A 27,942-nucleotide genomic window follows, 5' to 3' on the forward strand; every position below is an offset into this window, starting at 1 on the left:
CCATGTGGATTCATGGATTTTCTTTTTCACATTCTGTCTCTCACAGTTGAAGTGTACCTCTGGTGCAAATTACTGACCTCTGTCATCATTTTAATCAGAATCAGAATCAGAATCAGAATACTTTATTGATCCCTGGGGGAAATTATTTTTTGTTACAGTGCTCCATTTTAAACCAACATTAAGACAAGACAGACAATACGCTAACTAAGAATAGTACAATATATACATATATATACATACATACATACATAAGTCACTTATAAATAAATATTTGGAAAAGAAACATGTGTAGCTGTAGCAGCAAACAGTGTGTTAAGTGGATGCGTTGTACAGGGAGATGGCCACAGGCAGGAATGATTTCCTGTGTCGTTCAGTGGTGCTTTTCAGTAATCTCAGTCTCTCACTGAACGAGCTCCTGTGACTGACCAACATGTCATGGAGTGGGTGGGAGGTGTTATCCAACATTGTCTTTATCTTGGACAGCATCCGCCTCTCCGACACCACCTTGAGGGAGTCCAGCTCCATCCCCACAACATTACTGGCCTTACGGATCAGTTTATTAAGTCTGTTGGCATCTGCGACCCTCAGCCTGCTCCCCCAGCATGCAACAGCATAGAGGATCGCACTGGCCACCACAGACTCATAGAAAATCCTCAGCATTTTCTGGCAGATGTTGAAGGACCTCAGTCGCCTCAAAAAATAGAGACGACTCTGGCCCTTCCTGTAAAGTGCTGTGGTGTTTTTAGCCCAGTCCAGTTTATTGTCAATGTGTACTCCAAGGTATTTATAGTCCTCCACAATGTCAACACTGACCCCCTGGATTGAAACAGGGGTCAAGTGTTTCCTGGTCTTCCTGAAGTCCACGATCAGTTCCTTGGTCTTTGCCACGTTGAGCTGCAGATGATTCTGCTCACACCACGTGACAAAGGAGTCGACCACAGCCCGGTACTCTGTCTCATCATCCCTGCTGATGCATCCAACCACCGCAGAGTCATCAGAAAACTTCTGAAGATGGCAGGTCTCTGTGCAGTGGCTGAAGTCTGTGGTGTAGAGGGTGAAGAGGAAGGGGGAGAGGACAGTCCCCTGTGGTGCCCCTGTGTTGCTAATCACCTTGTCAGACACACACTGTGGGAGACGTAAATATTGTGGTCTTCCTGTCAGGTAATCAGGTAATCAGGTAAGTGGGGGAACTTGCACAATCGGTGGCTGACTAAATACTTTTTTGCCCCACTGTAGAATATCATGGACATAATACACAGACTGCAGCCTAAATACTGCTAAAAACAGCCCTTTTTATTTTTAAGGTTTTACGTATTAACCTTTTATTATAAGAGTCACCTGATCCTTAGCAGGTGTGTATACAGAAATACACCAGGTCATTATTTAAGCAAAGCGAAGCCAAACTGCTCCTGTGTGACAGATGAAGTCCACCTTTAAACAGCATTTAGATGCTGCTAATGAAACTCGATTAGTGGCAGCACTGGTCTGTGGGCTGGGGACACTGGTGCCACCAGTACAGCGCGCACTTTTCACAGCGCCATCATGTGGATCAAACTGTATTCTGGGTCAAACCTGATGTTTTATCATTTACACTGAACAAAAATATAAACGCAACACTTTTGTTTTTGCTCCTGTTTTCCATGAGCTCAACTCAAAGATATGAAACATTTTCTACAAACACAAAAGACCCGACACTCGCAAGCAATGTTCCCTCTAAGCTGCGCGCGTGCACAATTGCGCACTGCTGGCACAATTGCGCACTGCTGGCACGGTCTCTGCACAGAAAATCTGCGTTGCGCACAAAAAAAAAAAAAAAAGAAAAATCACCTGAATTGAAATTAAAATGAAAACTTTAACGATTCTGTTTTGCAGTGTTAGTCAGTGACTGGCTGCTCCCGTATGGGATCAGAACGAGGCCACCTTATCCCGTAGTCCAGCCAATCACGCGATTCACATTCGTATATACGCAGCTGATCAACGTGGCTGACAGGCTATGACAGCGTCCTTATGTGCGACACCGGTGTTTTAGCAAAGCGGCTGATGTGGAGTGAAGCCACGTTAATGACAACGTGTACAACCATTGGAGATGTGAGCAGGACAGACGGAACAACTGACGGACAAAGTGTGGACTTTATACCAGTTTTTGAATTGTGTTGATCGGCCACGTAAAACCAGAGTTATGATAAAATATCTGCAATGTTTGGTTTTCTTCCTGAATACTGTCGTTGTTTATATTTACTGCAGGAAGAAACGGTAAAAACGCCGTTTTATAAGGAAAACGCTCGAAAGCCTGTGAGCAAAAACAACACCAAAACAAACCCCCACCAGCCTTTCCTATTGGTGGAAAAATGCACCATGTCGACCAATCAAAAAATGATATGGCAACATGACATTTAGTTGTTTAGGAAGGGGGAAGTTTTAGGAGTGACGGCGTGTTTGAGATGCGATTGCCAAGTTTAGCACAAATCTTGTGTAGTTAGAGTGTAGTTAGTGTGTAGTTAAGAGTGTAGTTAGTGTGTAGTTAGTGTGTAGTGTAGTCAATAGTTTTGTTGTGTGTGTCAGAACAATGGTTTACAGGTGTTGCAGCAGTGACACATCTGCTGCTGTCAGGCCTGCAGGTATCAGGCTGTTGTTCTCCTTCATCTCATAGTGGACAGAAATTATTTTTTGCAGCGGCACAAATAATTTGTGTGGCATCAGATTTGATGCAGAACAGCTGATTGTTCTGCAAATAGTTTGAAATGTTTATTTAAAAAACACCTCGGCTGCATTTTTAGGTAAACAGCTGCAAAAAACTCTGTTTGCAAAACTCAGTTACTTTTTTGAAGAAGTCTTGTTGTGTAAAAGTATTCTTGGATGCTGGTGTGACCACAGTGCACACGTCTGCTGTTGCTCACAGTGGTCCAAGGGACGCTCAGGGAGTTTGTGTGTTCAGACACGTGAAACATTACAGGGAACATTGCTCGCAAACACTGCTCACAAATCTGTCTAAATGTGTGTTAGTGAGAACTTCTCGTTAGCTGAGATAATCCATCCCACCTCACAGGTGTGGCATGTCAAGGTGCTGATTAGACAGCATGAATATTGCACAGGTGTGTCTGAGACTGCCCACAATAAAAGGCCACTCTGAAATATGCCGTACATGTGTAGCACAATGACACACATGTCGCAAAACCAGTCAGGATCCGGTTCAGCTCATGGAAACAAAAGTGTTGTGTTTATATTTGTGTTCAGTGTAACAAATACTGAGACGTGTAATAATGTCGTGTGTTGTTCATCTGAGGACGCTGCAAAGAACCAGATTATTTTTATTATCCTGTTTGTCTGTTATGTGAACCTTTAGAGGATGTACCTTATAATGACTGAGTGTGTTTATCGCACTATGTTAAATGTAACTGTGAGCGACACGAGGCTTACTGCTCATGGTTACCTCATCAGTGGTGAAGTCAGCCAGCTTGATGCAAGAAACAGGAAGAAGAAAAGGATGAAAGAGCAACACACAGATGAAAAACAAAAACAGACTTTCTAACCGACAGAGCTGAAATCTGAACATGTCACCAGCTGCAGGAGGCAACGCTCTGAACCACGTCGTTCCTCCTCCAGATGGAGCTTTCACTGCCTATAGTCTCTTGACATACAATGGTTGGATTCTCCTATGATACTGTATCAGCTGAGCCTCAAATTCTTATTGTAGCCAGATGGGCTACTCGCCTTCCGTTGTTTTTCTTCTCTCATTCTCTCTCTCTCTCGCTCGCTCTACCACCCTCGCTCTCTTTCCACTGCACTCGCTCCTTGTATCAGGTGATCGGGTTAATTGGGAACCCACCTGCACATTGATTGCAGGGTGGCGCTAGCCTGTATAAAGCTAAGCCGATGTCTTGTTGGATTAATTCCTCCCGAGCTTCTGGTACGATACAGCAGTAAATGCTGGCGTACTGCGACGGACTGATCAGCAAGAGCCGATTATACGACAGCTACAGGTATGCTCTCGCTTAACCTTGGATTCCCTCCGAATACTGGAATTGGTGTTAATATCCTTTTCCGGCCTGTTGTAGCGCAGCAGTCTGTTTAATTCTGCCATTGCGGAGAGAGGTGTTCGTGGTATCTCCACCAATGAGAGTATAGTGCCTCCGGTCCTGGGGTAAGCTGTTAGAACTACTTTTATTAGCATTCATAGCTATAAGAGTTTAAGGTTACACTTATCTGTTTCAGGGTTCACTGCTGTACTCACCTCTCCATGGTAAATTGTCCAACCTAAATTGGAAGAGTGGACTGCCTTCTCAGTTGCTGTTGTGAACTCCTCCTTGGTGGAGTCTGCTGTCTTGTCTTGTTTTGTCTTATCTTGTTTTTATTAAGTAGGCTTACCTTTTTTTTGGGTTCGCCTGGTGTTCTATTTTACCCTGGACTGTTGCTCGTACCCACACTTCTGTGATCGGGCTGAAGTGATTCTCTGCCCGAGTGTCGTGCTGGGACTCTAAATCGCCTGGGTGGCCGGTCTCAGCCGGTGGGGAGCCAGACCGGCCTACGCCTGAGAATAATTATTACCAGCACGAGTGGTAGTTTGACCCGTGGGGAATAAGCCTTTCCCGTGTGTGTGTGTGTGTGTGTGTGTGTGTGTGATTTCTTTTATTAAAGTTATTAAAGTGTGTTTTAGTCTTTTTATGATTTGTAGCGAGCCTGACGCTCAGTGTCCTTTTATTCTTTTAACATACTTTTCTGTGTTTTATTTCAGTGAAGGAGGACGAGCCAGTGGCCCTGGGACCTCAGGTGGTGGGTCGTTTTCACACTTTCTTTTGTACAGCACTGGGTGGTCTGCAGTGATTCTTTTGGTGTGATTTTCTTTTGGTTCCACGGCTGCTGGTAAGTCCAAGTTCCACGATTGTTTATTTTTACTGTAGGACACTGTCAATAATGACGCTACATCTTGACTTTTAATATTTTATTTATAAAATATTATTTATAATATTTTATTTATTTCTATAAATAAAACTGTTTTAATATTGGAAGCCAACCTGCCTCAGTGTGCATCCTTGAATCTGTGCGGTCTTCTTTTATTCCTTTTATTTATTTTTCTTAAATATATTTCCTGGGGGTGTAATTCCCCTAGGTGGCGTTGTCAAGTTTATTTATTTTGTGCATAACCCCGCCGACCACTTGGTCACATTATGATCTCGAGCTTCTTCAGTCTCAGTGAATCCTTAGTTGGCTCAGATGCATCATCTGGTGTTTGAGTGTAACAAGGTGGTTGTAACACAAAAGGAGTGTAAACAGGTGAGTGTGGTTTGTAGTGTAAACTAAAGCAGCGTGTCTAACTAACCACATCTCCATCGCTCCACAGCTGCTGAGGGAGCTACAACCCTCATTCAGCCTTTCACAGACATACAGCAATGAACTGTATGAACAATAAACTTTATTCATACACACAAATCCCTTTAGGGTTGTGTCAGCGAGGGCAAACGTGCCGCATCAAATACATGGAGCTACAAGCTGTGGTGACCCACTGTCAGTAAGGGAGCTTTATTACACACACACAGCATCACAACAACAGTTACCTCAAGCTGCTTCTATGTTATAAGGCAAAGACCCTGCAGTTACACAGGAAACATTAGGTGACCATCTGTGAGCGACAGTGGGAACCAAAGCCTCTAACATCCATCGATAGATGAGGGGCAGACGGACTGAATGCAGAGAGGTGTACTAACACATGTTGAGTGACGAAGAAACACCCAGTGCATTATGGGGAACTTAGACCTATAACTTAGACCTGTGCGCCTTAGCATATGCTACTTCCGGCGCATAGCGCTTAGTTTCCGGTGTGATATTCGCTCCTTGTTCAAGGTCGGGTTTTTCAACCAAATGGACGAATCAAGTGGCGATTTACATTTCTCGAGATGTCGAATGTATCTGTAGATGATGTTGATCGACTTGTCGATATTTTTTCCCCCCGCACCTCAGAGAGAGACAGGATTCAAATTTTATACTTCTCAGTATTTGTATACAGCGCTCCCTCGTTTATCGCGGGAGTTACGTTCTAAAAATAACCTGCGATTGGTGAAATCTGAAGTAGCCAACTTTATTTTTTACAATTATTATAGATGTGTTAAGGTAAAACCCGTCACTACACACTTTATACACTCAGACCGACATGAAAATTTTCACACGTTTCTCTCCTGTTTAAGCTCTCAAAGTTCAAACCTTCGTAGACAAATAAGTCCAGTATTACAGAAACCAAAGATCAAACCGTGTTTTCAGGTCCAGCACATGAGAACAGAGCAGCTGAGAGATAATTCAACATCAATGAATCATTAATGAACCAATGAATAAGCGATTCTGTACTGTACAGGAGAGACGGCACGGAGGAGATCAACAATAGTCTGCAGCCAATCAGGACGCAGAACACAAAGCGCTGTGATTCATCCGTGAAGCGCACACCTCTCCAACGTGCCAGACGCCATCGAATGTGAGCATTTGCCCACACAAGTCTGTTACGGCGACGAGCTGGAGTCAGGTCAAGACCCCGATGAGGACGACGGGCATGCAGTTGAGCGTCCCTGAGACGGTTTCTGACAGTTTGTGCAGAAATTGTTTGGTTGTGCAAACCAATTGTTCCAGCAGCTGTCTGGGTGGCTGGTCTCAGACGATCTTGGAGGTGAACCTGCTGGATGTGGAGGTCCTGGGCTGGTGTGGTTACACGAGGTCTGCGGTTGTGAGGCCGGTTGGATGTGCTGCCATATTCTCTGAAACGCCTGTGGAGACGGCTTATGGTTGAGAAATGAACATTCAATGCACGGGCGACAGATCTGGTTGACATTCCTGCTGTCAGCATGCCAATTGCACGCTCCCTCATTGCTTGTGGCATCTGTGGCATTTTGCTGTGAGACAAAACTGCACATTCCAGGGTGGCCTTTTGTTGTGGGCAGTCTGAGGTACACCTGTGCACTACTCATGATGTCAGATCAGCATCCTGATGTGGCACACCTGTGAGGTGGGATGGATTATCTCAATATAGCAGATGTGCCCACTACCACACATTTGGACTGATTTGTGACCACTGTTTGGGAGGGATGGTTATATTGTGTATCTGGAATGAATTTTAGGTCTCTACGTCCATCCCATGGGGAATGGGAGCAGTAACAAAGGTGTTGCGTTTATATTTTTGTTGAGTGTATGTAAGCTCTGCTCCAGTGTAATGCATAGGTACAACAATATGCTTTATCTTTAATATAGTTTGGTCACAAAAGACCAAAACTGAACTCTTTGAAGGCTGTAAACACACCATGTTTGGGTGGCTTCACCCCAAAAACACCACAGCAACACTGAAGTCTGGAGGCGGGAGCATCATGGGGGGGGGGGCTGTTTATTCAGCGTACAGCACTGAGACATTAAACATAACTCCAGGAAGGATGAATGGAGACATTGTTGATTAGAATCTGCTGCCATCTACCAGGATGATGAAGATGAAACAAGGATGGATGTTTCAGCAAGACCATGATCACAAACACAGCCAATGGAAACGGTTGGTTTCAGAGAAATCAAGTAAAGCTGCTGGAACGGCCCAGCCAATCACCTGAGCTGAATCTGTGGGAAGGATCCACGGAGCATTCGGGATTTATAGACTGTTTGTGTGGTGAGTGGGTCAAAGTCATGAGCAATGATGGGACTGGTTTCTCCATACAGACGCTGCCATGAACTGTCATCACCAACATTTGTATAAAGTAATAAATAAATGTCCCTGTGTCACTTTGTATTATTACACAACTTCATCTGTGGTTTGATTCCTTTGCACGTCTGGATTGGAAGTGTTGTTACCGACATCTGGTGATAATTTCACATCAAAGCACCTTTAGAAATATATTTACTTAGAGAACAGCCCGCAGCCCACCGTAGTAATAGTTGAACAGACACACACACAGAGCCAGACGGTAGGTCAGACTGTCACTGGGGGCCGACTTCAGCTGGTGGAAAAGGTTCTACAACGAGGGAAAAGACCATGAAATCAATAAAAATCCTGACAAAGTACTGACAGCACTGAGCCTGTCTTCACTCTGAAACTTATATTGGACCTGACCTGAGTGTAACCTTGAGTGTGCGAGTGGTGAAGAGGCAAACATACATAATCAGAGGTTTTCTCTTGCTCCGATGTCCCACTGGAGTTGGACAGCTGAGTGTTATTCTTACAGTCAGACTTCTCCACAGCAGCATCTGGAAACAGAGACACAAACACAAATAAATAAGTCTGTCATTTAGAAACTCTGTTGTTTTCTAGATGTTAGAAGAATTAAACAAGTGCAGCTCACGTAGTCATCACTTCATGATAAAACACAGGATGCTGATCGCTCAGTGGCAAAAGCAGGATGTGACCAGAAGTAGACAATAAAAATAAGAACGCTGCCTGATATCCTGTTTAAGATGACGCTCTTGTGCTTTACTGAGCTGCTGTCAGATGGGATCAATATCTGTGGCCAGCACTCTAAGACATAAATGCAATTACGGCTGTAGTTTTAAGATTCAAGGCTGTCTTAGCTCGAGCTCGAGCTGCTGAGTGTGACGGGCTCAACAGTAACCAGGAAGGAAAAACTGTTTGTGAAAAGAAGCAGAGGAGCCACATCAGTACGAGTCAAACTACCACACGCTCCGAGGTCTCTGCTGCTCTGAATATCACGCTCACCGTCTCCTAACACGGGATCCACACCTCTTCTGTCAGAATCAGTTTCCTCATAAAATGAGCTGAAACCATTAAAACTCAGTCAAGTATTAGTCAACTCCGACTAGTTAATGCCTTTTAAACAGGTTACATGATTAACTCTTACCAGAAGGACAGAATTGAGTATCTCGATGTTAAGGGGCGACTCATCGATGCGTCGATGGCGGCGAATGTGCTTCCGGGCACTGTGCACCATGTTGGAGACAGACAGTTTGGAAATGGGCACAGTTGCTGCTGGCTCGGTCAGCTTGGACAAAGCAGAGCTGATATCACTGTTTTCTACAGACGACAAACACATCCAAGAGTTTCTGTTCAATTGCTGAGGCCCGGGTCAGCACAGATGCCCAGATCTCCCAGTAAGCTACGCACGTTTCCAGAATGCAGTATGGTCACTCAACAAGTAAAGCCAGGAACCTGACCTTTGCCCTCATCTTCAGCGTATCCTCTTCCAGGAATCTCCTCTGTACACTCAGTCCTACAGCAGAGTTTAAAGAGCTCTGTCACAGCCTCACCTACAGGGAACACAAACAGTTACTGACCTGATATTTTCTTATTCAAACTTTTCATGAAGCACACGCTTCAGCACAGCGAAGCAGGACAACATCTGTGTAACATTTTCTAAATCATGGACGTGGCAACAAAAGAAAAGTCCACTTTACATCACATGTAAAGTGCTTGGGGCTGTCATGAGAGGCGGGGCACACCCTGGACAGGTCGCCAGTCTGCCGCAGGGCAAACACAGAGACAGACATTCACACCGTGGGAAATTTAGAGCCCCAATGAACCTGTCCCCACTAACTGCATGTCTTTGGACTGTGGGAGGAAGTAGGAGGCCCACACATAGAACAATGAGGAAAAAAAGACACTTTATTTGTCCTTTACTATGTTCTTTCTATCGGTAGCTTGATTACATCCGTCTTATCTGCTGCGTATCATTTGATGCATGAATTTTAGCTTAGAAATAGTTTCCTCTGTGCTTATCTTAATGACCTTGTAGTACCATATCACCCTATTAGAGCACTTCGCTCTCACACTGCAGGCCTACTTGTTGTTCCTAGAGTATTTAAAAGTAGAATGGGAGGCAGAGCCTTCAGTTTTCAGGCCCCTCTTCTGTGGAACCAGCTTCCAGTTTGGATTCAGGAGACAGACACTATCTCTACTTTCAAGATTAGGCTTCAAACTTTCCTATTTGCTAAAGCATATAGTTAGGGCTGGACCAGGTGACCCTGAATCCTCCCTTAGTTATGCTGCAATAGACGCAGGCTGCCGGGGGATTCCCATGATGCATTGAGTGTTTCTTCTTCACTCACTATGTGTTAACAGACCTCTCTGCATTGAATCACATCTGTTATTAATCTCTGTCTCTCTTCCACAGCATGTCTTTATCCTGTCTTCCTTCTCTCACCCCAACCAATCACAGCAGATGGCTCCGCCCCTCCCTGAGCCTGGTTCTGCTGGAGGTTTCTTCCTGTTTAAAGGGAGTTTTTCCTTCCCACTGTCCCCAAAGTGCTTGCTCATAGGGGGTCATATGATTGTTGGGTTTTTCTCTGTATCTATTATTGTACGATCTACTGTGCAATATAAAGCACCTTGAGGCGACTGTTGTTGTGATTTGGTGCTGTATAAATAAAACTGAACTGAACTGAACAGGTAAAAATATGGCGACATCAGGAGTTTCAGACGGTGAGAGAATGAATCTCGCTGCAAAAGAAATGATGTTTTAAACCCTGCATGTCAACGTCTCCCTGCACACCAAGCAAACATTAAATAAACTGTTTTATAGTCACTGTCTCGACTTGTTTCTGTAATTTGATGTCATCCATTTTTTTTATTTTGCCATTTTTATAGGAACAACAGAGCAGCTTTTTCATTTCAGTCGTTTTATTTTGACTCATGATTTTTTTCTTGACGTCGTTTTTTGTTGCTGTGATCTTTTGATGTTAAAGTCTAGTGTTGACCACAGAAAGAGACTTACTGTGATTATACTGTAATCTGTGAAAATCCTCTGTGTGCAGCTGATGGTTAAAAGAAAACATTTCAGTTCATTCAGATCATTTTTATGTTGACAATAGAAAACCATCCTGAATGGTCGGTTTGAATAAGTGCAAATTTAGATCCTATATGGTTGAAAATAACTTAAACATATCGTGATTTATTTCGTGTTTTGTGATATAGCAAAAAAATATTGTGATATTACATTTTCCTCATATCACCCAGCGCCACCATAGATGTCCATACATGACGTCTAACAATGAAGAATGACACGGGGGAAATGTATTGGACAGAAAGAAAGGTGCAAAAAGACACATTTATGAGTAATTACAGAGCAATCCTGCCACTTAGTGCAAATTAATATCAGCCGGTTCAGTCCCAACTATGGCCTCATTAGCCAGGTTTCACACAAGAAGCGTCTCATGATGGGTAAAACCAACAAGCTCTCTCAAGACCTTTGCACACTTAAGACTGATGGCATCGGCTACAGAAGAACTTCTAAGTTACTGAAGGTTCCAGTGAGCACTGTTGGGGCCATAAACCTGGCGTTGCCCCTGCAGGGTTTTTATTTATTTACGATAAACCAGCCACGACCAAGCGCTCCCCACACGATTTCAGACAGACGAGTGAAAAGACTTATCAGAAGAACGACCTGGAACCAGCAGGTACAATCGTTCCACAGGAAACAACAACATGACCTGCATCACACACACGACTCCTAAAAGCCACTGGCAGGGTTTCTGGATGTCAGCCACTTGCTGACATGTATTTAAAAAAAATTTAATAATTTCTTAATAATAATATTACATTTTTCTATTTGTGTATTAATGACATGACATGTACTGCCTACCTGGAGGCTGCTGTGGCCATGAATACTGCTGCCAGTCTTGGAGCACGTAGGTGAAGCGAATGGCGATGTTGACTGGAGGCAGAGGGAACAGGGAACAACCCTGATGACAACAGGAAGACATCAGCTCATGTTTATGGTAACAAGCTGCAGCATTAATCTCTCTGTACAGGCGTGGATTACACCTCGTCATTGTCGGCTGTTTCTGGGAACATACTGAACACATTTAACCCTCATGTGTGGATGATGACAACATCAATCAGGATTTTTATTCTTCTTTAGGAATGAATATAAGATTTTTGAACTTCATTTTTTAAATGTCCACTTAGGTGGACAACATCGGTTTTGACTTATGAAGGGTATGGAGACATCAGTGTGTAGTGTTTCTGTGCAAGTTTACCATCAACACCAACACAAATACAAGAAAACAGCCTTTGAATAGCTGCAGACCACTGTGCATGAAAGGGTTAAACAACGTGATGTCTGGGAATCCATTGTGTTTCCAGGAATAGGAATAAACAAAGTTCAAACAAAATGATCATTAAACCGACATCCACTTCCTAACAGTCTTTATTTTATTCACAAATTAACTCCACAAAAATCCAGAAACCGAATTTACACAGAATTAGACGTCTTCTTCTTCCTCTTCTGTTTTCCCAATGTTCACATAACTAAGCAGTGTGCTGTACTGTTATCAACCTGCTCTTTGACGAACTATTACAAGAATATATTCTTATTATAAGATAAGATGTTTGTGTTATTTTCAAGTTGAATACAGTTTTTGTGTGACTGTCAGAGCACAGCAGGAGGAGGAGGAGGAGGAGAGACTGTACATGAGCAGGAAAAACCAGATGAATAAATGTTTTAGAAAATACATTTACATGCACTTCGTGGATGCTTTTATGATTATTAGTTGCATTTAACAGGATTCACATCGTCCTAAAATCGTCTGGAACAGGATGCTGAGGTGATACTTGTAGAACATGGGTACATGATGCTCTGTGGCTGCACAATTTTAATTTTTCTTTATTAAAAACAAACAAACAACCTTGAAATATGATCCATATAAAGATGTTTGTTCCAGAGCACTTACTATCTTAGATTTGAAGATGTCGAGCAGGCCGGACAGGTGGTTGTACTGCACGGGCGCTCGACGCAGGTGAACGATCTCAAAGTCGGTGCGCACGCCTGGTCCTTTGCACTCTCCGGCATACATCCGCCTCCACTTCTGCTGGATCTGCACAAACATCGGCACCTGACTGAACACAAGATAAACAGCAGAAGGCATTACTAGCAGGATCTCTGGTACACGCCCGACATCCAGCTTCAGTTTCTCTCAACCAGCAACAATCCAGCTAAACTAAACAGTCCGACTGAAACACAGAGCAACAAGCTGCAGAACTGCATTGTACTGGCATGTATGTCAGCACTGTCACTGCACGGACCACTGAGTGCTACACAGACTGGTTTTAATATGTTGTGTTCATTGGCGTAATCTGGGGCTGCAGCAATTCATCACTTCTAAAAAAATCCTCCAAACCCATTCTTTGCTGCGATGCAGCGATGCAGCGATGCAGCGATGCAGCGTGCTCTGTGGCACAGACTTGTTCAACGATGTAAACGTGTGTGAGGGATAGGTCAGTAGGTAGAGTGGCTGCCCCGGGATCAGAAGGTTGGGGGTTTGAATCAAGTGAAAAGCTAAGCTGAGGTACCCCTGAGCAAGGTCCCTACACGTCTGCTACCCACCAGCTCGATAGCTAGCCGGGAGCTCGAGGGTCACTGAAGCCGCAGAGAACGGCACAACTCCCGGCACATCATATTCAGATCACCGCAGACTTTCGCTACTCAGGTTAAACGTGATATATAAGTCACTTAGACAACCTAAAAATGTTATTGTTGGACTTTTTTCAGTGTTTTATTTGTTCGTGAGTAAATCGGTTTGGCTGAGATTAAAGTTATTAGATTAGATAAAATAAAACTTTATTAATCCCCCAGGTGGGTTCCTCCTTGGTTTTCACACAGCTGAATAAACGTCAAACAGAAAACTGATTAAACAGAAGTGTGAGATGGTCGAGAGTTTACTCCAGTGTCCTGTTATATTTTAGACAGCAAGGAGCAGACGGCCGAGTTTATTAAACTCCACCGAGACAGCAGTGACGCTAATCCGAAGGCGAGACCGTCCAATTTAACAGCCGTTTACTTCCGGCCTACCCGACCTTCTCAGGACCCGGCCCACATAGACCGCGAAGGCCGGGTCCTCAGGAGGATGCAGCCCATGAATTTGGACACGACCACTGACATGTTACAAAACAAACTCACATCGCTATCAGCAGCCATGTTGTTGCCTTTGGCTGCCTGATCGGTTCAGGAAATTAGGATGTTTTTCTACGCATGTGCGAAAAGGTGGTCGCTTCCTCTATAGTTCTTTCACAATAAAATAAAACAAACAAATTCTAAATTCATCCATCCATCTTCATCCGCTTTATCCGAGGCCGGGTCGCGGGGGCAGCAGCCTAAGCAAAGAGGCCCAGACCTCCCTCTCCCCAGCCACCTCCTCCAGCTTATCCGGGGGAATACCAAGGCGTTCCCAGGCCAGCCGAGAGATATAATCTCTCCAGCGTGTCCTGGGTCTGCCCCGGGGCCTCCTCCCGGTGGGACATGCCTGGAACACCTCACCCAGGAGGCGCCCAGGAGGCTCCAATCTCTAAGGGAGAGGCCAGCCACCCTTCGGTGGAAGCTCATTTCTGCCGCTTCTATCCGCGATCTCGTTCTTTCGGTCACTACCCACAGCTCGTGGCCATAGGTGAGGGTAGGGACGTAGATCGACCGGTAAATGGAGAGCTTCGCTTTTACACTCAGCTCCCTCTTCACCACGACGGACCGGTGCAGCGTCCGCATTACTGCAGCTGCAGCCCCAATCCGTCTGTCGATCTCCGGCTCCCTTCTCCCATCACTCGCGAACAAGACCCCGAGATACTTGAACTCCTCCACTTGGGGCAGGAACTCATCCCCGACCCGGAGTGGGCACTCCACCCTTTTCCGGCTGAGAACCATGGCCTCAGATTTGGAGGTGCTGATCCTCATTCCCGCTGCTTCACACTCGGCTGCGAAACGTTCCAGTGCGAGCTGGGTGCATTGTGTGCCGGGTGGCGGCCAGGAGCGGAGGCCCTGGCGGACTGACCCCCGGCTGCCAAGACTGGCAATAGGGACAATTCTAAATTCAATTCAATTTTATTTGTGTAGCGCCAAATCACAACAACAGTCGTTGTGCAAAACTCATTCAGGCATTTGATGACAGGTTTCAAGATGTGAAGAATATCCAAAAGGAACTGGAGATGTTTGCTACGCCGTTTAATGTGCAACCATCTGTGCCAGACACTTTCCAAGTGGAAATAATTGGGCTGCAAAACAACTACGAGCTCAAAGCTAAGTATAACAGCCTCTCTCTGCTGGACTTTCACAAACTGTACGTTCATGCTGAGGCTTTTCCCATCCTGGCGAGACATGCCCTGAAATTTGCATCTCTGTTTGGGACAACGTACCACTTTGAACAGGTCTTTTCAAAACTGACTCTTGCAAAGAGGCGCTTCCACTCAAGACTAACTGAATCAAACTTGAAAAAGCAGCTTCGAGTGGCATCATCATCATCACTGCCAGCTGACATCAGACACCTCGCCAAAAAGAAACAGTTCCAGCCATCTCATTAGGTAAGTCTGATGAGCAGAAATGCAGCAGTAACACAGCAGCAGCCCAAGCAGAGAAGCCTCCTCCAGCTTGTCCGGGGAACGCCAACCCATTCTCAGACCAGCCAAGAGATGTTAATATAAGCAATTAGCAGGGTGTGTCAAAGAGTGAACAGAACATCGCCGAGTCAGCTGACAGCTCCATAAAACGTGTTTCCTACAGCAGCAAACAGGCTTCAAGAAGTGACAGTAAGGAGAGGTGTCAAGATCTGTGGGCCAGTCAGCCTCTTGTGTAAAGGACACAGTGATGCTGAAGTCATAGAGGCTGTGGTCAGGTCAGTCAGCCCAGGTTTCAGTATTCCTGACATGCCTGAGATAAAAGGACCTCACTCCCCGTTAGTTAAAGGAAATATTGAAAGCTCATCAAAAAACTGCTGACTTAACTCTTTGTGCTTGCATTGGCTCTCAGGAAGGCATCAGTGCAGCACCGTACCAGTGACAGTGAGGAAAGCTGCTCATCATTGGTTATGGCTCAAGAACTGCTCCAAAATCGAATTACCACCTCATTCCTGAAAAGCAGGCAGTTTATGAAAGATTTTGAGAATATATCAGTGATTCTTGAGATAAGGGACAAAACATGTCCAAAGTTTCTGTCAACACCATCAGATTTTTTAAAAAGTACAAAAAAATAAGGAATTATTGTGGGTAACTTACACTGTGAGGACCCCTTTACCACTTCCTGTTTGATACACATGCCATGAGGTCACTGCTCTGGTGAGTTTTTTTAATTTTTATTTCATTTATTGCATACCTTTCTGATAAAACTCTGTGTCACAACCATAGTGCATCAACACCACAGTAGAGGCCATAAGCAACTGATGAACAACAAGATGGCGTCTGTCAGAAAAACGTGCTATGAGAGAAAGTAGGGTATTTTGTCAGCACCATCAGGATTTTTGCCTGACGGTGTTGACCCTTTTTCTAATGATTTTGGCAAATGTCACAAAAGTGTCCTATTCACTAATTATATTAAGTTATTTTTATTACTATTTCAGTCATATTACTTCCTGTGCATTTTACTGATATTTCTGCTTTACAGATGTGTCGAATATTATGGAATTTGCCTGATCTTGAATCTCATAGTTAATGTATACTTTATTAATCCTGTAGGAAAATGCTTAGTCCTCTGCATTTAACCCATTTACTCAGTGAAGCAGTGGGCAGCTACCAATCCATGACCCGGGGAGCAGTGTGTAGAGACGGTACCTTGCTCAAGGGTATCTCAGGATAGCCGCTGTTTGGTGGATTTGAACCCCCAACAGGGCTCTAGAGTGCGACCAAATTTTTCAGTGGTGCGACTAAAAAAAAATATTTGGTTGCACCTGTGCGACCAACTGTTCGGGTAGCAAAAAAAATAAAAAAAAATCTGCAACCTTCCCTGTGGTCAACAACAGACACACATTTTGTCCCTATCGTGGACTAAACCAATCAGAGATAGTAAGGGGCGGGACCTCTCTGATTGGCCGTGGTCCAGTTGAAAGTGCAGGTGGAAGTGGGAGGTGAGTAGCTTGAATAAAGCGATATCAATTCATTAAATCCTGAATCGACTTTTAAATATAACTGTGTTTTGCCAGAAACGCCAGATTCTCAGATTAAAGCTCACAAAACCAGTTCAACAACAACCAAACAGCAAATCAGAGCAGGTACACGGACTCCACACAAAGACGTAAACACAGAGCGGACCCGACCCATCAGAATTAACTTTGTCTTTCTCGGCTTTCTCACCCGACGGCCCGTAGATGGACACGCTGTCGGAGCTTAGCGAATCTGATGCGTCCGGTCCGCGATGTGTTTACGTCTTTTTGCGCTGATTCTGAGCTGCAGGTTTTGTCTCTCTCCAACCAAAATTCACCGAACTGAATTTTGCTGTTTTGCTTCCACGACTATTAAAATCACATCCATGCACAGCTAGCTCTCTCTCTATCTCTCTCTGTACTTCAAGAACAGTTTCCCGTCTCCAATCTCTGTTTTCTGTATTATTTATTCGCTTATTACCCACCAGTCTACCGTTGTTTACAGTGCTGTCGGCTACTGTCTTTTTCTTCAAGAAAGCCTATTTTTTCTGTTGTTCAATACTGAAGAAATTTAAACTTTATATGCAGAACATTGTAGAATATTTTTAAGGTTATCTGCTATAAAAAGCCAGACCAGGAAAATCTCCTTCATGTTTTTCTGTGTTTTATTCTCAGTTACTTTCACACAAAGGAATCTGCTGTGATGTTCACAATTCTGATGAAGTCAGTACTGATAAATGATCAGAATTATAATATTTCTGACTGTCTGAGGCTAAGTTGAATCGAATCGGGACTTTGAAAACCGGAATCGAATGGATTATAGAAATCAGTGATGATACCCAGCCCTAGTGAGCAGCCTGGGCACGACAGAAGTGGATGTAGCTGTAATAGGAAAAGAACTATTGCTAACTTTTCTGTTAAGTTAAGGCCTGATCCTTCTGAAATTCATAGCCAGTGCTCTGACACGGTGTCATCAATCTTTGAATGCTGAAAAAGCACAGTGTATCCAGAAAAACACATTATATTATATAAATTATTATAAAACTTGTGTGCGCCTAACTTTTGTGCCGGTACGCGTACGCCCATGGCAAAAAGTTAGTCTAGAGCCCTGCCCAACGATCATGGGGCAAACACTATCTACTGAGCTATCTCTGCCCCGAGAGCTGGTCTTTTAAGTGATGATGTATGAACCCTGCTTTCGGGTCCAAACTACTCTGTGTTTATTAAGGCTGTTGTGTTTTAACATGTTTTTATTCTTTTTTATCTTGTTCTATTTAATCTGAACAAGCCCCTAAAAACAGTCAGTGATCACTGTCAGCCTAACCATCGGGAACCCTCACGTTAACTTTTATCAAGTGGAAAAAAGTTTCACTGTGTTTATGTTACGCTAACATAGCTGTGTTGCTAGCAATCACGTAGCACATCATTATATACCAGCTAGTCCAACATCAGTAACCCTACAAACGCCAGTGCTGTTTAGTTTTGTCTTCATTTATGTTGGAAGTGATAGCAGAGCTGGTGTTAAGGTGGAAACCGGCGAGCTAACTTCTAACTCTGTTAAATTTCATATATTCTGTTTTCATGGATGCCTGGATGTTACACCTGGTAAAACAGCCACACTGATCATTTTATTAAAGATGAAAGAATTTAGACAGTTTGTAACTCTCAGTGATGCCGCAGAGTTCCTTTGACTTTGGGATCTGCAGCGGAGTTTGGACCTGGAAACGGCTAATGACATCAGACTTAAAGACCGGATAGCATTTCTGTTGCTTAATACATATTTGTGTTGTGAATATTCATCCTTAATATGTGTAAATGCATATGCTTCAGAAAAATTATAGCAATTACAAAATGGTACATTTCAGGCTAGAATAGCAAAGAGGAAGCTGTCAGTAGAGGAACAAAAGAGAAGGAACAGGGATGATCAAAAAATAAGTAGAGAAAAAATTAACAGCCAGCCTGAGTTTCTCATAAAGGGAAAGATGGAGAAATAGAGTGAAAGAGGGAAAAATAAAGAACATCAGTGATCTGAAAGGAAGAGAAAAAAAGGCAGAAGAGAAGGTTTTGGAAACAAGCACAGAGAGTCAAAAGGAGAGAAAGTCCAGCAGCGTCTAAACACACAACCACAGAGTACTTTAGGAATCAAGGAGCAGTAGGCAGCTACTTGCTGGTGAACTATTAAGATGTAGAACTTGACATGTGCAAAAACAGAATTGTTATGATGTGTCTTGTGATATTACAAAGGTTGTTAAGGTTTAATGGTCATTTTGAAAGAAATAATATCCTGTTTTCTACTCATGTGTCACCACTTGTCAACTCCATAATATGGATTTTTTGTTTATTTTTCTGTTTTGAAGAACCATATATTTTCCTCCCTCATGATCTTCCAATAAAAATACGTAATTTTCTAAATAAATATGTAATTTTCACGCTGCTAAATATGATCGTTTCTTATGGAGATTAAATACAAGCTTCTGAAAATATGTATGACTGTAACTCTAATAATCCATGCATCCATCCATCCATTCGCTTCCGCTTATCCTTTTCAGGGTCGCGGGGGGCGCTGGAGCCTATCCCAGCTGTCATAGGGCGAAAGGCGGGGTACACCCTGGACAGGTCGCCAGTCTGTCGCAGGGCCAACATACAGGGACAGACAACCATTCACACTCACATTCACTCGCACATTCACACCTAGTGGCAATTTGGATTATCCAATTAACCTATCCCCACAAGCTTCATGTCTTTGGACGGTGGGAGGAAGCCGGAGTACCCGGAGGGAACCCATGCAAACACGGGGAGAACATGCAAACTCCACACAGAAAGACCCCAGCCTGATGTTGGAATTGAACTCAGGACCTTCTTGCTGTGCGGCAACAGTGCTAACCACCGTGCTGCCTAACTCTAATAATAAAAAGCCAAAACAATCTTACTTTTAAATGTGGTATAATTACTTTGAAAACATATGTGCATAAACAGTAGAACAGAGAAGCTGGTAATAGTCAAAATAGCTGAAACAACTTAATTTAAAATATATATTTTTACATTTCTTTGTGTCTGATGGTGTTGACTAAAACCTTGCACTTCTCCAGCAAAAACATGATTAAAAATTGTTACACCTGGCAGATTGTACCAAAACAAGGTGAGACAGCCAAAACTTTGTGTAACAATTATATGTAAATATGTCTTTAAGAGAGTAAAGAGAGGTTAGTTTATTTTGGAGTAGAGCTCCATTTATTAAGAAAAATTAAAAAAGACAGGAACACTCTTTAGAGGTTTGTGGGTGGCTCTCAAAAGAGCCGTTGTGGGGAAGTCACTCAGACTTCAAACAGGCTACTCCTTTGGTTGCCAAGACACGGCTCCCTCCGCCGAGAAGTGGGCCATGAACTTCTCCCCCACCAGGACAGCCTCTCTGGAGGAGTTGTTTGCTGCTACACGACCCAGGCCTTGCAACGGCTCCACCACAGTAGGTGCCACACCCCTCACAGCAGGTGCCACACCCCTCACAGCAGGTGCCACACCCCTCACAGCAGGTGCCACACCCCTCACAGCAGGTGCCACACCCCTCACAGCAGGTGCCACACCCCTCACAGCAGGTGCCACACCCCTCACAGCAGGTGCCCCTCTCTTGTCCAAACAGCACAGAAAATTGTGGAGAACACACGTTGCCTTCACACACTTCTCCGCAATTTCAGGACGGAGCTCCATGGAGCGCAGATACAACCTCTACTGTGAGGGAGAGAGGGAAGTTCCAGCGCTCCTGGAATCCCTCTGCAATGCACCGCCAGTCTTCAGTTGAAGGCACAGCCATGAAGTCGTCCACTAGACAGTCCCAGATGGACGTCGCTACCTGGGGGGTGATCTGGCTCACCAAGGACACGCCAACTCGAAAACTGAATGCGATGGTCCTGAAGGAGTCCTCGGTGGCAAGGAACCTGGACAAAATGCTGCAGTTACAAAATACATTATTCAAATTCCAAAATACTTTTGTGATGTCAGATTTAAATTACAAAACATAAATCTTACATAAAACCTTTTGTAATTACAAGGATAATTACATGATATATATTAGATATAATCTAAAACAGTCTGCTGGGATTATATACAAATATTCAACTATCCCAGAATTAAACCAGGTCTAAATAAAAAGAAAGGAGTGAGTATCACTACAAAGATTAACCCACAGTGGTCCTCATACCACAGTTTGATATCAGCAAACAGCGAGAGCATACATTGATATGACACCACAGCCATGCTATCATTCAAACACTGATAACGGCATAAATCGAATTACAGTGGGGCAAAAAAGTATTTAGTCAGCCAACGATTGTGCAAGTTCCCCCACCTAAAATGATGACAGAGGTCAGTAATTTGCACCAGAGGTACACTTCAACTGTGAGAGACAGAATGTGAAAAAAAAATCCATGAATCCACATGGTAGGATTTGTAAAGAATTTATTCGTAAATTAGGGTGGAAAATAAGTATTTGGTCGATAACTAAAATACAACTCAATACTTTGTAACATAACCTTTGTTGGCAATAACAGAGGTCAAACGTTTACTATAGGTCTTTACCAGGTTTGCACACACAGTAGCTGGTATTTTGGCCCATTCCTCCATGCAGATCTTCTCGAGAGCAGTGATGTTTTGGGGCTGTCGCCGAGCAACACGGACTTTCAACTCCCGCCACAGATTTTCTATGGGGTTGAGGTCTGGAGACTGGCTAGGCCACTCCAGGACTTTCAAATGCTTCTTACGGAGCCACTCCTTTGTTGCCCGGGCGGTGTGTTTTGGATCATTGTCATGTTGGAAGACCCAGCCTCGTTTCATCTTCAAAGTTCTCACTGATGGAAGGAGGTTTTGGCTCAAAATCTCACGATACATGGCCCCATTCATTCTGTCCTTAACACGGATCAGTGGTCCTGTCCCCTTGGCAGAAAAACAGCCCCATAGCATGATGTTTCCACCCCCATGCTTCACAGTAGGTATGGTGTTCTTGGGATGCAACTCAGTATTCTTCGTCCTCCAAACACGACGAGTTGAGTTTATACCAAAAAGTTCTACTTTGGTTTCATCTGACCACATGACATTCTCCCAATCCTCTGCTGTATCATCCATGTGCTCTCTGGCAAACTTCAGACGGGCCTGGACATGCACTGGCTTCAGCAGCGGAACACGTCTGGCACTGCGGGATTTGATTCCCTGCCGTTGTAGTGTGTTACTGATGGTGACCTTTGTTACTTTGGTCCCAGCTCTCTGCAGGTCATTCACCAGGTCCCCCCGTGTGCTTCTGGGATCTTTGCTCACCGTTCTCATGATCATTTTGACCCCACGGGATGAGATCTTGCGTGGAGCCCCAGATCGAGGGAGATTATCAGTGGTCTTGTATGTCTTCCATTTTCTGATGATTGCTCCCACAGTTGATTTCTTCACACCAAGCTGCTTGCCTATTGTAGATTCACTCTTCCCAGTCTGGTGCAGGTCTACAATACTTTTCCTGGTGTCCTTCGAAAGCTCTTTGGTCTTGGCCATGGCGGAGTTTGGAGTCTGACTGTTTGAGGCTGTGGACAGGTGTCTTTTATACAGATGATGAGTTCAAACAGGTGCCATTCATACAGGTAACGAGTGGGGGACAGAAAAGCGTCTTACAGAAGACGTTACAGGTCTGTGAGAGCCAGAGATTTTCCTTGTTTGAGGTGACCAAATACTTATTTTCCACCCTGATTTACGAATAAATTCTTTACAAATCCTACCATGTGAATTCATGGATTTTTTTTTTCACATTCTGTCTCTCACAGTTGAAGTGTACCTCTGGTGCAAATTACTGACCTCTGTCATCATTTTAAGTGGGGGAACTTGCACAATCGGTGGCTGACTAAATACTTTTTTGCCCCACTGTAAATCGGGACTTGATGAGACCCGAGTATCACTAGAAATATTATAAACAGTCGTCTCCGTACCACAGCTTGCTATCAGTAAACACCGACAGCATTCATTGATAGCATAGCACATCCATGTTAGCACAGGTATCAATAAAGGACTACCGTATTAAACACTTTTACTAACCTCAGGGAGATGGACAGGCGCTCTGCAGGTGGGATTGAGCGTCTGTAGTTGGTGTCAAGGCGGGCAATGCTGGGACCAACGCGGGACAGCAGGTCCTCAAACTGGGCGAGTGAAAGACGGTGGTATTGCTGGAATCTGCCGTCATCCAGGCGCAGCTCCTGGAGCAAATGGTGAAACTCACCAAACTGCTCACGCGTCTGGAGGACCTGATGGACCCAGGTACGGCGAGGACGTCCTTAACGCCGCTGCTCTGCTCCTTTTTGGCTCCTACCTTAAAGCACACTGTGCGCTGTCGATCTTACGTGCTGCACAATAATGTTTAACATTTAGTATTTACTGTTATATTCCCATAGATCATCATGGTGTTGTTTATTTTATTGCTCTAGTCTTCTTCTGCTTGTTTTCTTTTTTCTTTCTCAACAGGTGATCCAGGGAAAAAAAAAAAAAAAAGACCCCAACGTATTAGCCAGAGGTCCCTTTACTACGGTTCGGAGCCGCGGACCTGTTTTATTTACGAGATCACTGCAAAAAGTGCAGCCTTACCTAATGTGCACCTACTGTTACTCATTTATATTAAGATTTAAACATCTAGTTGGTGTTGGTATGGAGAGTAACCTTCGGTAATAGTAATAAATCACACAGCAATAGGATATTCATGTAGTTGTAAAGTATTCAGAATATGTTACTTCTATTATCTTTGGTGGAATACATTTTAAAATTAACACTGTCAACAGGTTAGCACCTCATACCACAGTGCAGCAAAGCAGTCTCATGAGCGCTGGGAAGGACACTTAAGGACACTTTAAGGAAAACTTAAACTGAAAGCGAGCCTTTATTTGGGCTGATGCAGAAGGGAGTAGACAAAACATAACAGGGACTGAGACTGCAACTAACCAAAAACCTAAACTGGAAAAACACTAACCTGACTGAAAGGCATAACTATGATCACTGTGAACAGAATGCTGTGCAGATGCATGGAAACTGTGAACCAAGTGGCGTGACGAAAGAGACATGAACATGACCTGCACGGAACCTCATCGTGCGGCTGCATGAAAAACAACATAAACCAAATGGCAAACATGAACTGCACAGAATCCTGAAAAACACTTAACTTGACCGGGGGGAAGTACACAGACGACGCGACACAGACTGTATGAAACACAGAGACTAAATACACATGAGGGATGATCAGGGGAAGTGGCCACACATGGGAGCACAGCTGACACACATGAACCTAACGACAGGACAGGAGAAATGAAACTGAATACACTGACATTGAATACAGACTTTCAAAGTAAAACAGAAAACATGGAGATTAGACGTGACATGAACTTGACAAACAAAGAAAACTTGGACATGAAACATGGCAGAATGTAACTAGATCAGGGGTGCCCAATCCCGGTCCTCGAGAGCTACCGTCCTGCAGCTTTTAGATGCATCCCTACTCCAACACAGCTGAATCAAATGAATGGCTTGTTATCAGGCCTTTGCCAAACACGATGGCATGCTGAAGAGGTAATCAAACCATTTGATTCAGCTGTGTTGGAGTAGGGATGCATCTAAAAGCTGCAGGACGGTAGCTCTCGAGGACCGGGATTGGGCACCCCTGAACTAGATAAACCGAAATGAAACTAGACTAAAAAGAATAACAAAACACCAAGAAACTCAGAATACTGGGTCACATGACCCAGGGCCATGACAATACGGAGGTGTTATCAGCTCAGTATTGAACAAGAAATATTAATGCTTCAAATTATTTGTCCTAAAGGATGCAAGCTATACAGAGTACTGCACATGTGACTTTGTGAACATACCTCATTAAATATAATTCGGACAGTTTTTTAACCTGAATATTTGCAACAAACAAAAAATATACAGAGTCAGTGCTAAAAAAATAATCAGAGGAAAAAATTAACATTTTAACTTAAGCTGCCAAGCGGAAGTAGTTGGTTTCAGTACATAAGTATCGGGCTTTGCTATTTAATCCGTAGCTATTGACTAATGAGGGGTTACTGAAGTGCCAGGTTTTTAAAAGTTGGCGTTAATGTCGTTCCACATGTGGAAAGCGACAGAAAACATGCTGCTGTTTGCACATATTTAATAATCAGCTCTGCACAGGAGCAGAAGCAGAGTCCAGCCTGTTGCTCTTACAGTATAATACTCATAAAGAAAGTACAGTAACCGTGGTTAGTCACTGAGCAGCCCGGTGCGTTTCTCTTGATTTCTTTAGTCAGGGTAAATTCATTCACCTGCACGGGTTAGCTAAACGAACTTTACAAAACAAGTTTCCCCGACAGCCGAGTGCTCACCTAAGGACCTAAGTTACGGATTAGCTTACACACACATTTAACTTACCGAAAATAATACGGTGGGGCCTCAGGTCCTCCTGTCTGGTAGTCCAATTTACTGAAGAACACCTCAGGCTGTCACTTTGAAATAGCCGGTAATGTAAACGCTGGACCTCTCAGCATCTGCCATTCCCGAACAGACACATGCAAGTTTGTCCGTGACTGCAGCCGCGCTGTACATTTATTTCAGTTTCAATATTTTTTTCAGTTTCAATATTTTTTTCGGTTTCATTTCAAGGTGGCATCGTTCTGATCCCATACACACACAAATCCTGATTTACAAGTACAAAATATTTATGACCACAATTTGAGCCCATATACTCTCTCTACCACAGCTGCCTTTGAACTTGCCTGGCCAGGTCTGAGTCCAGCTTTGCTACTCCTGCCAGGTCACATGACACAGGGGTGTGCTCTGATGTCAGCAGGCAGGTCAGTGGAGCCCTCTGGTGGTGGATATATGGCAGTGAAACAGGAGGAGGCCTGAGAACAGACAGCAGGCTTAACTAGCAGGACAAAGTAGCATGTAGTACTTGAAGGAGTCATCACAGCCAATCAGCTCTCAGGAAAATGGAACATCACATAAATATTTCTCTTCTTTGATTTTCATCAATGTATTTCCTTTGATAGATTTTCCGTCAACACTTCTGCTTGATTAGAAGCTCATAGGCAGTTCCTGTCACTCTACAATAAAACAATGTAAAGGCTGCCCTCTCTGCCCTCCCACTAGCTGACACAAGTAAACTGTGCTAAGATGCCCTACATGGACTAAGGTTCTTGGCCACACACATATAGATTTGCTTGGCTGTAGAAATCCATGCCATGAAGCTCCCAGCGCACATTTTTGATGCTTCTGTCTGTGGCAGAGCAGGTTTGGAGCTCTGCAGAGCCTTGGTGACTTTTACTGACTATGCACCCCTACCCATTTATTATGGGTAGGGGTGCATAGTCAACAAAATAGTCAACAAAATATGTAATTTGACATATTTTGTTGTTTTGTGTGTGTGTTTGTCTGTGTGAAGTTTTGATGTGTATGTGAAAAACACAATTTTGAAAACACTGGAAAAAGACCTCAAGACATGTTTTCCTTTACTTTCTATGAAACAAAAATTCCCACCAAGGCTTTTCAGTGTGAAATTTAGTGTATAGAAAATACCTGTGCCAGGTTGTCTCCATCTAGTGGTGAACATGGCCTCACCACTACATCAGGTGAGCTTTTCACTGTGCACAGTGACACAAAAGTCATTTAACAATTTTAAAAAAAGCAATGTTACAGATTCAGTAAGAACTGAAGTTTATCATAATCCTTCAAGTTTCACTCAGTAACAGCAGCTTTTTATTATTGGCTATATTTTAGAGTCACATTTATATGAAATGTCAAACAATCACAGAGTGACACTGAACTAAACAATCAATGCCATGTGAGTTGTTCTTGTTTGTTCTTTATCTCGGATTTATTGTAAGCAGCGGGAGTAAAAGCTAAAGAAAAATAGTAAAGATATGAATGAATCTCTGCTCTTACAGCTTTTATTGTGCCATAATGTCTGCTTTGAAACCGTCCTCTTGCTCGTCTCTTGGATGCTCACCTCTTCTTCACCTGTTCCTTTCACCAAACTGCTGCACTCTCGTTCTCTGCTCTCGCCTCCTCTTCTGATTATAATTAGATGCAGTCAGCATGTGCCAAACAAACTCCCCCCAAATCGATCATGTTTGATATGATGATGACGTTTTTAACATCTTATTTATGCACTTGTTGGGTGGGAAAGAGTAAACAAAGATGGGGCATAGAAGCAGAACTGAGTCCTACGTGTGGAGGGACAGTAACTGTGTGTGTATATGTAAGCATTTAAACACTGCAGAGAGTCAAATTAACAGTAACACTATTTTGTCTAAGTCCGCCATTGTAGAAATTCATTTCACCGAAACAATAACATGGCGCACAATGTGACAATAAACGTATAAAACACAAATTCTTACCTAGCAGGAGAATAAATAATCAGTATTTTAAGGCTACTGCATGTATAGATGTCACTGCTGGCTCACATAAGCTAGCTCTGAGACCCGCCAGAGTTTACGCCACAGTTGACTGTCGCGAAAGAGTCGTAAATCACCGGCATTGTAAAACTTAAAATGATTCCAGGGCATGTTATAAAACACCCAATAGATGTACTGGATATTAAACGGTATCAAACGACTAAATGAACACAGGGTTACAATTACATGCTCACGTCGTCACATCGAGAGTTTATTCATTAATCATCAGAGTTCAACAATGTTACATCCAGTTGAAAACAGCTTCACTAACGCCAGCAAAACAGGCTAACAGTATATAAGAGCACAAAAACAGCCGTGCTTATCGACAGCTCGACATATCCTCAACAACTCACCTCAGTATGTGTAACCCGTTCATGTGTTACGCCTGTTGTTCTTGCGTTGTGTTCTGGCGTGAAAGTAAGAGGCAGGAGACAGTACTGGGTCTTTGGCTCTTTACTGCACATCTGCAACACAGAAACATGTGTCTGATCTGTGTGTGTCACGCGACTGCCAGTACACCTCTCCTCCGGCCATGCTGAAAGCAGCTATGTCTGCAGCTTCATTAACACTACAATAATATAATGAATCAAATACAACAAATTGTTTTAAAACATTAACTTAAGCTCTCAAAAACAAAAAGCACAAAATAAATAATATGTCACTGAAAAAACATCAAAAACAACTTATAAGAACAATAAAC

The 27,942-nt window shown here is 43.5% G+C and overlaps 1 protein-coding gene across 1 annotated transcript; it reads right to left on the reverse strand.

Moving 5' to 3' along the window:
• Positions 1 to 5,802: 5,802 nt before the first annotated feature.
• LOC146667002 (rab3 GTPase-activating protein catalytic subunit-like) lies at positions 5,803 to 27,795 on the reverse strand. The gene is made up of 11 exons (XM_085415156.1): positions 27,596 to 27,795; positions 26,731 to 26,858; positions 26,365 to 26,429; positions 25,563 to 25,691; positions 25,219 to 25,334; positions 12,637 to 12,802; positions 11,547 to 11,646; positions 9,124 to 9,216; positions 8,811 to 8,983; positions 8,114 to 8,202; positions 5,803 to 7,970 (listed from the first exon to the last, which is right to left on the reverse strand). The coding sequence occupies exons 6-11, from the start codon at positions 12,790 to 12,792 to the stop codon at positions 7,952 to 7,954; spliced, it is 630 nt and encodes a 209-aa protein (XP_085271282.1). The 5' UTR covers positions 12,793 to 12,802; positions 25,219 to 25,334; positions 25,563 to 25,691; positions 26,365 to 26,429; positions 26,731 to 26,858; positions 27,596 to 27,795; the 3' UTR covers positions 5,803 to 7,951.
• Positions 27,796 to 27,942: the final 147 nt, after the last annotated feature.

The sequence above is a fragment of the Rhamphochromis longiceps genome, linkage group LG7 (genome assembly GCF_057381845.1).
Source record: "Rhamphochromis longiceps isolate RC_006_pf linkage group LG7, R_longiceps_female_GT1.1, whole genome shotgun sequence".
Lineage (NCBI taxonomy): Eukaryota > Metazoa > Chordata > Actinopteri > Cichliformes > Cichlidae > Rhamphochromis > Rhamphochromis longiceps.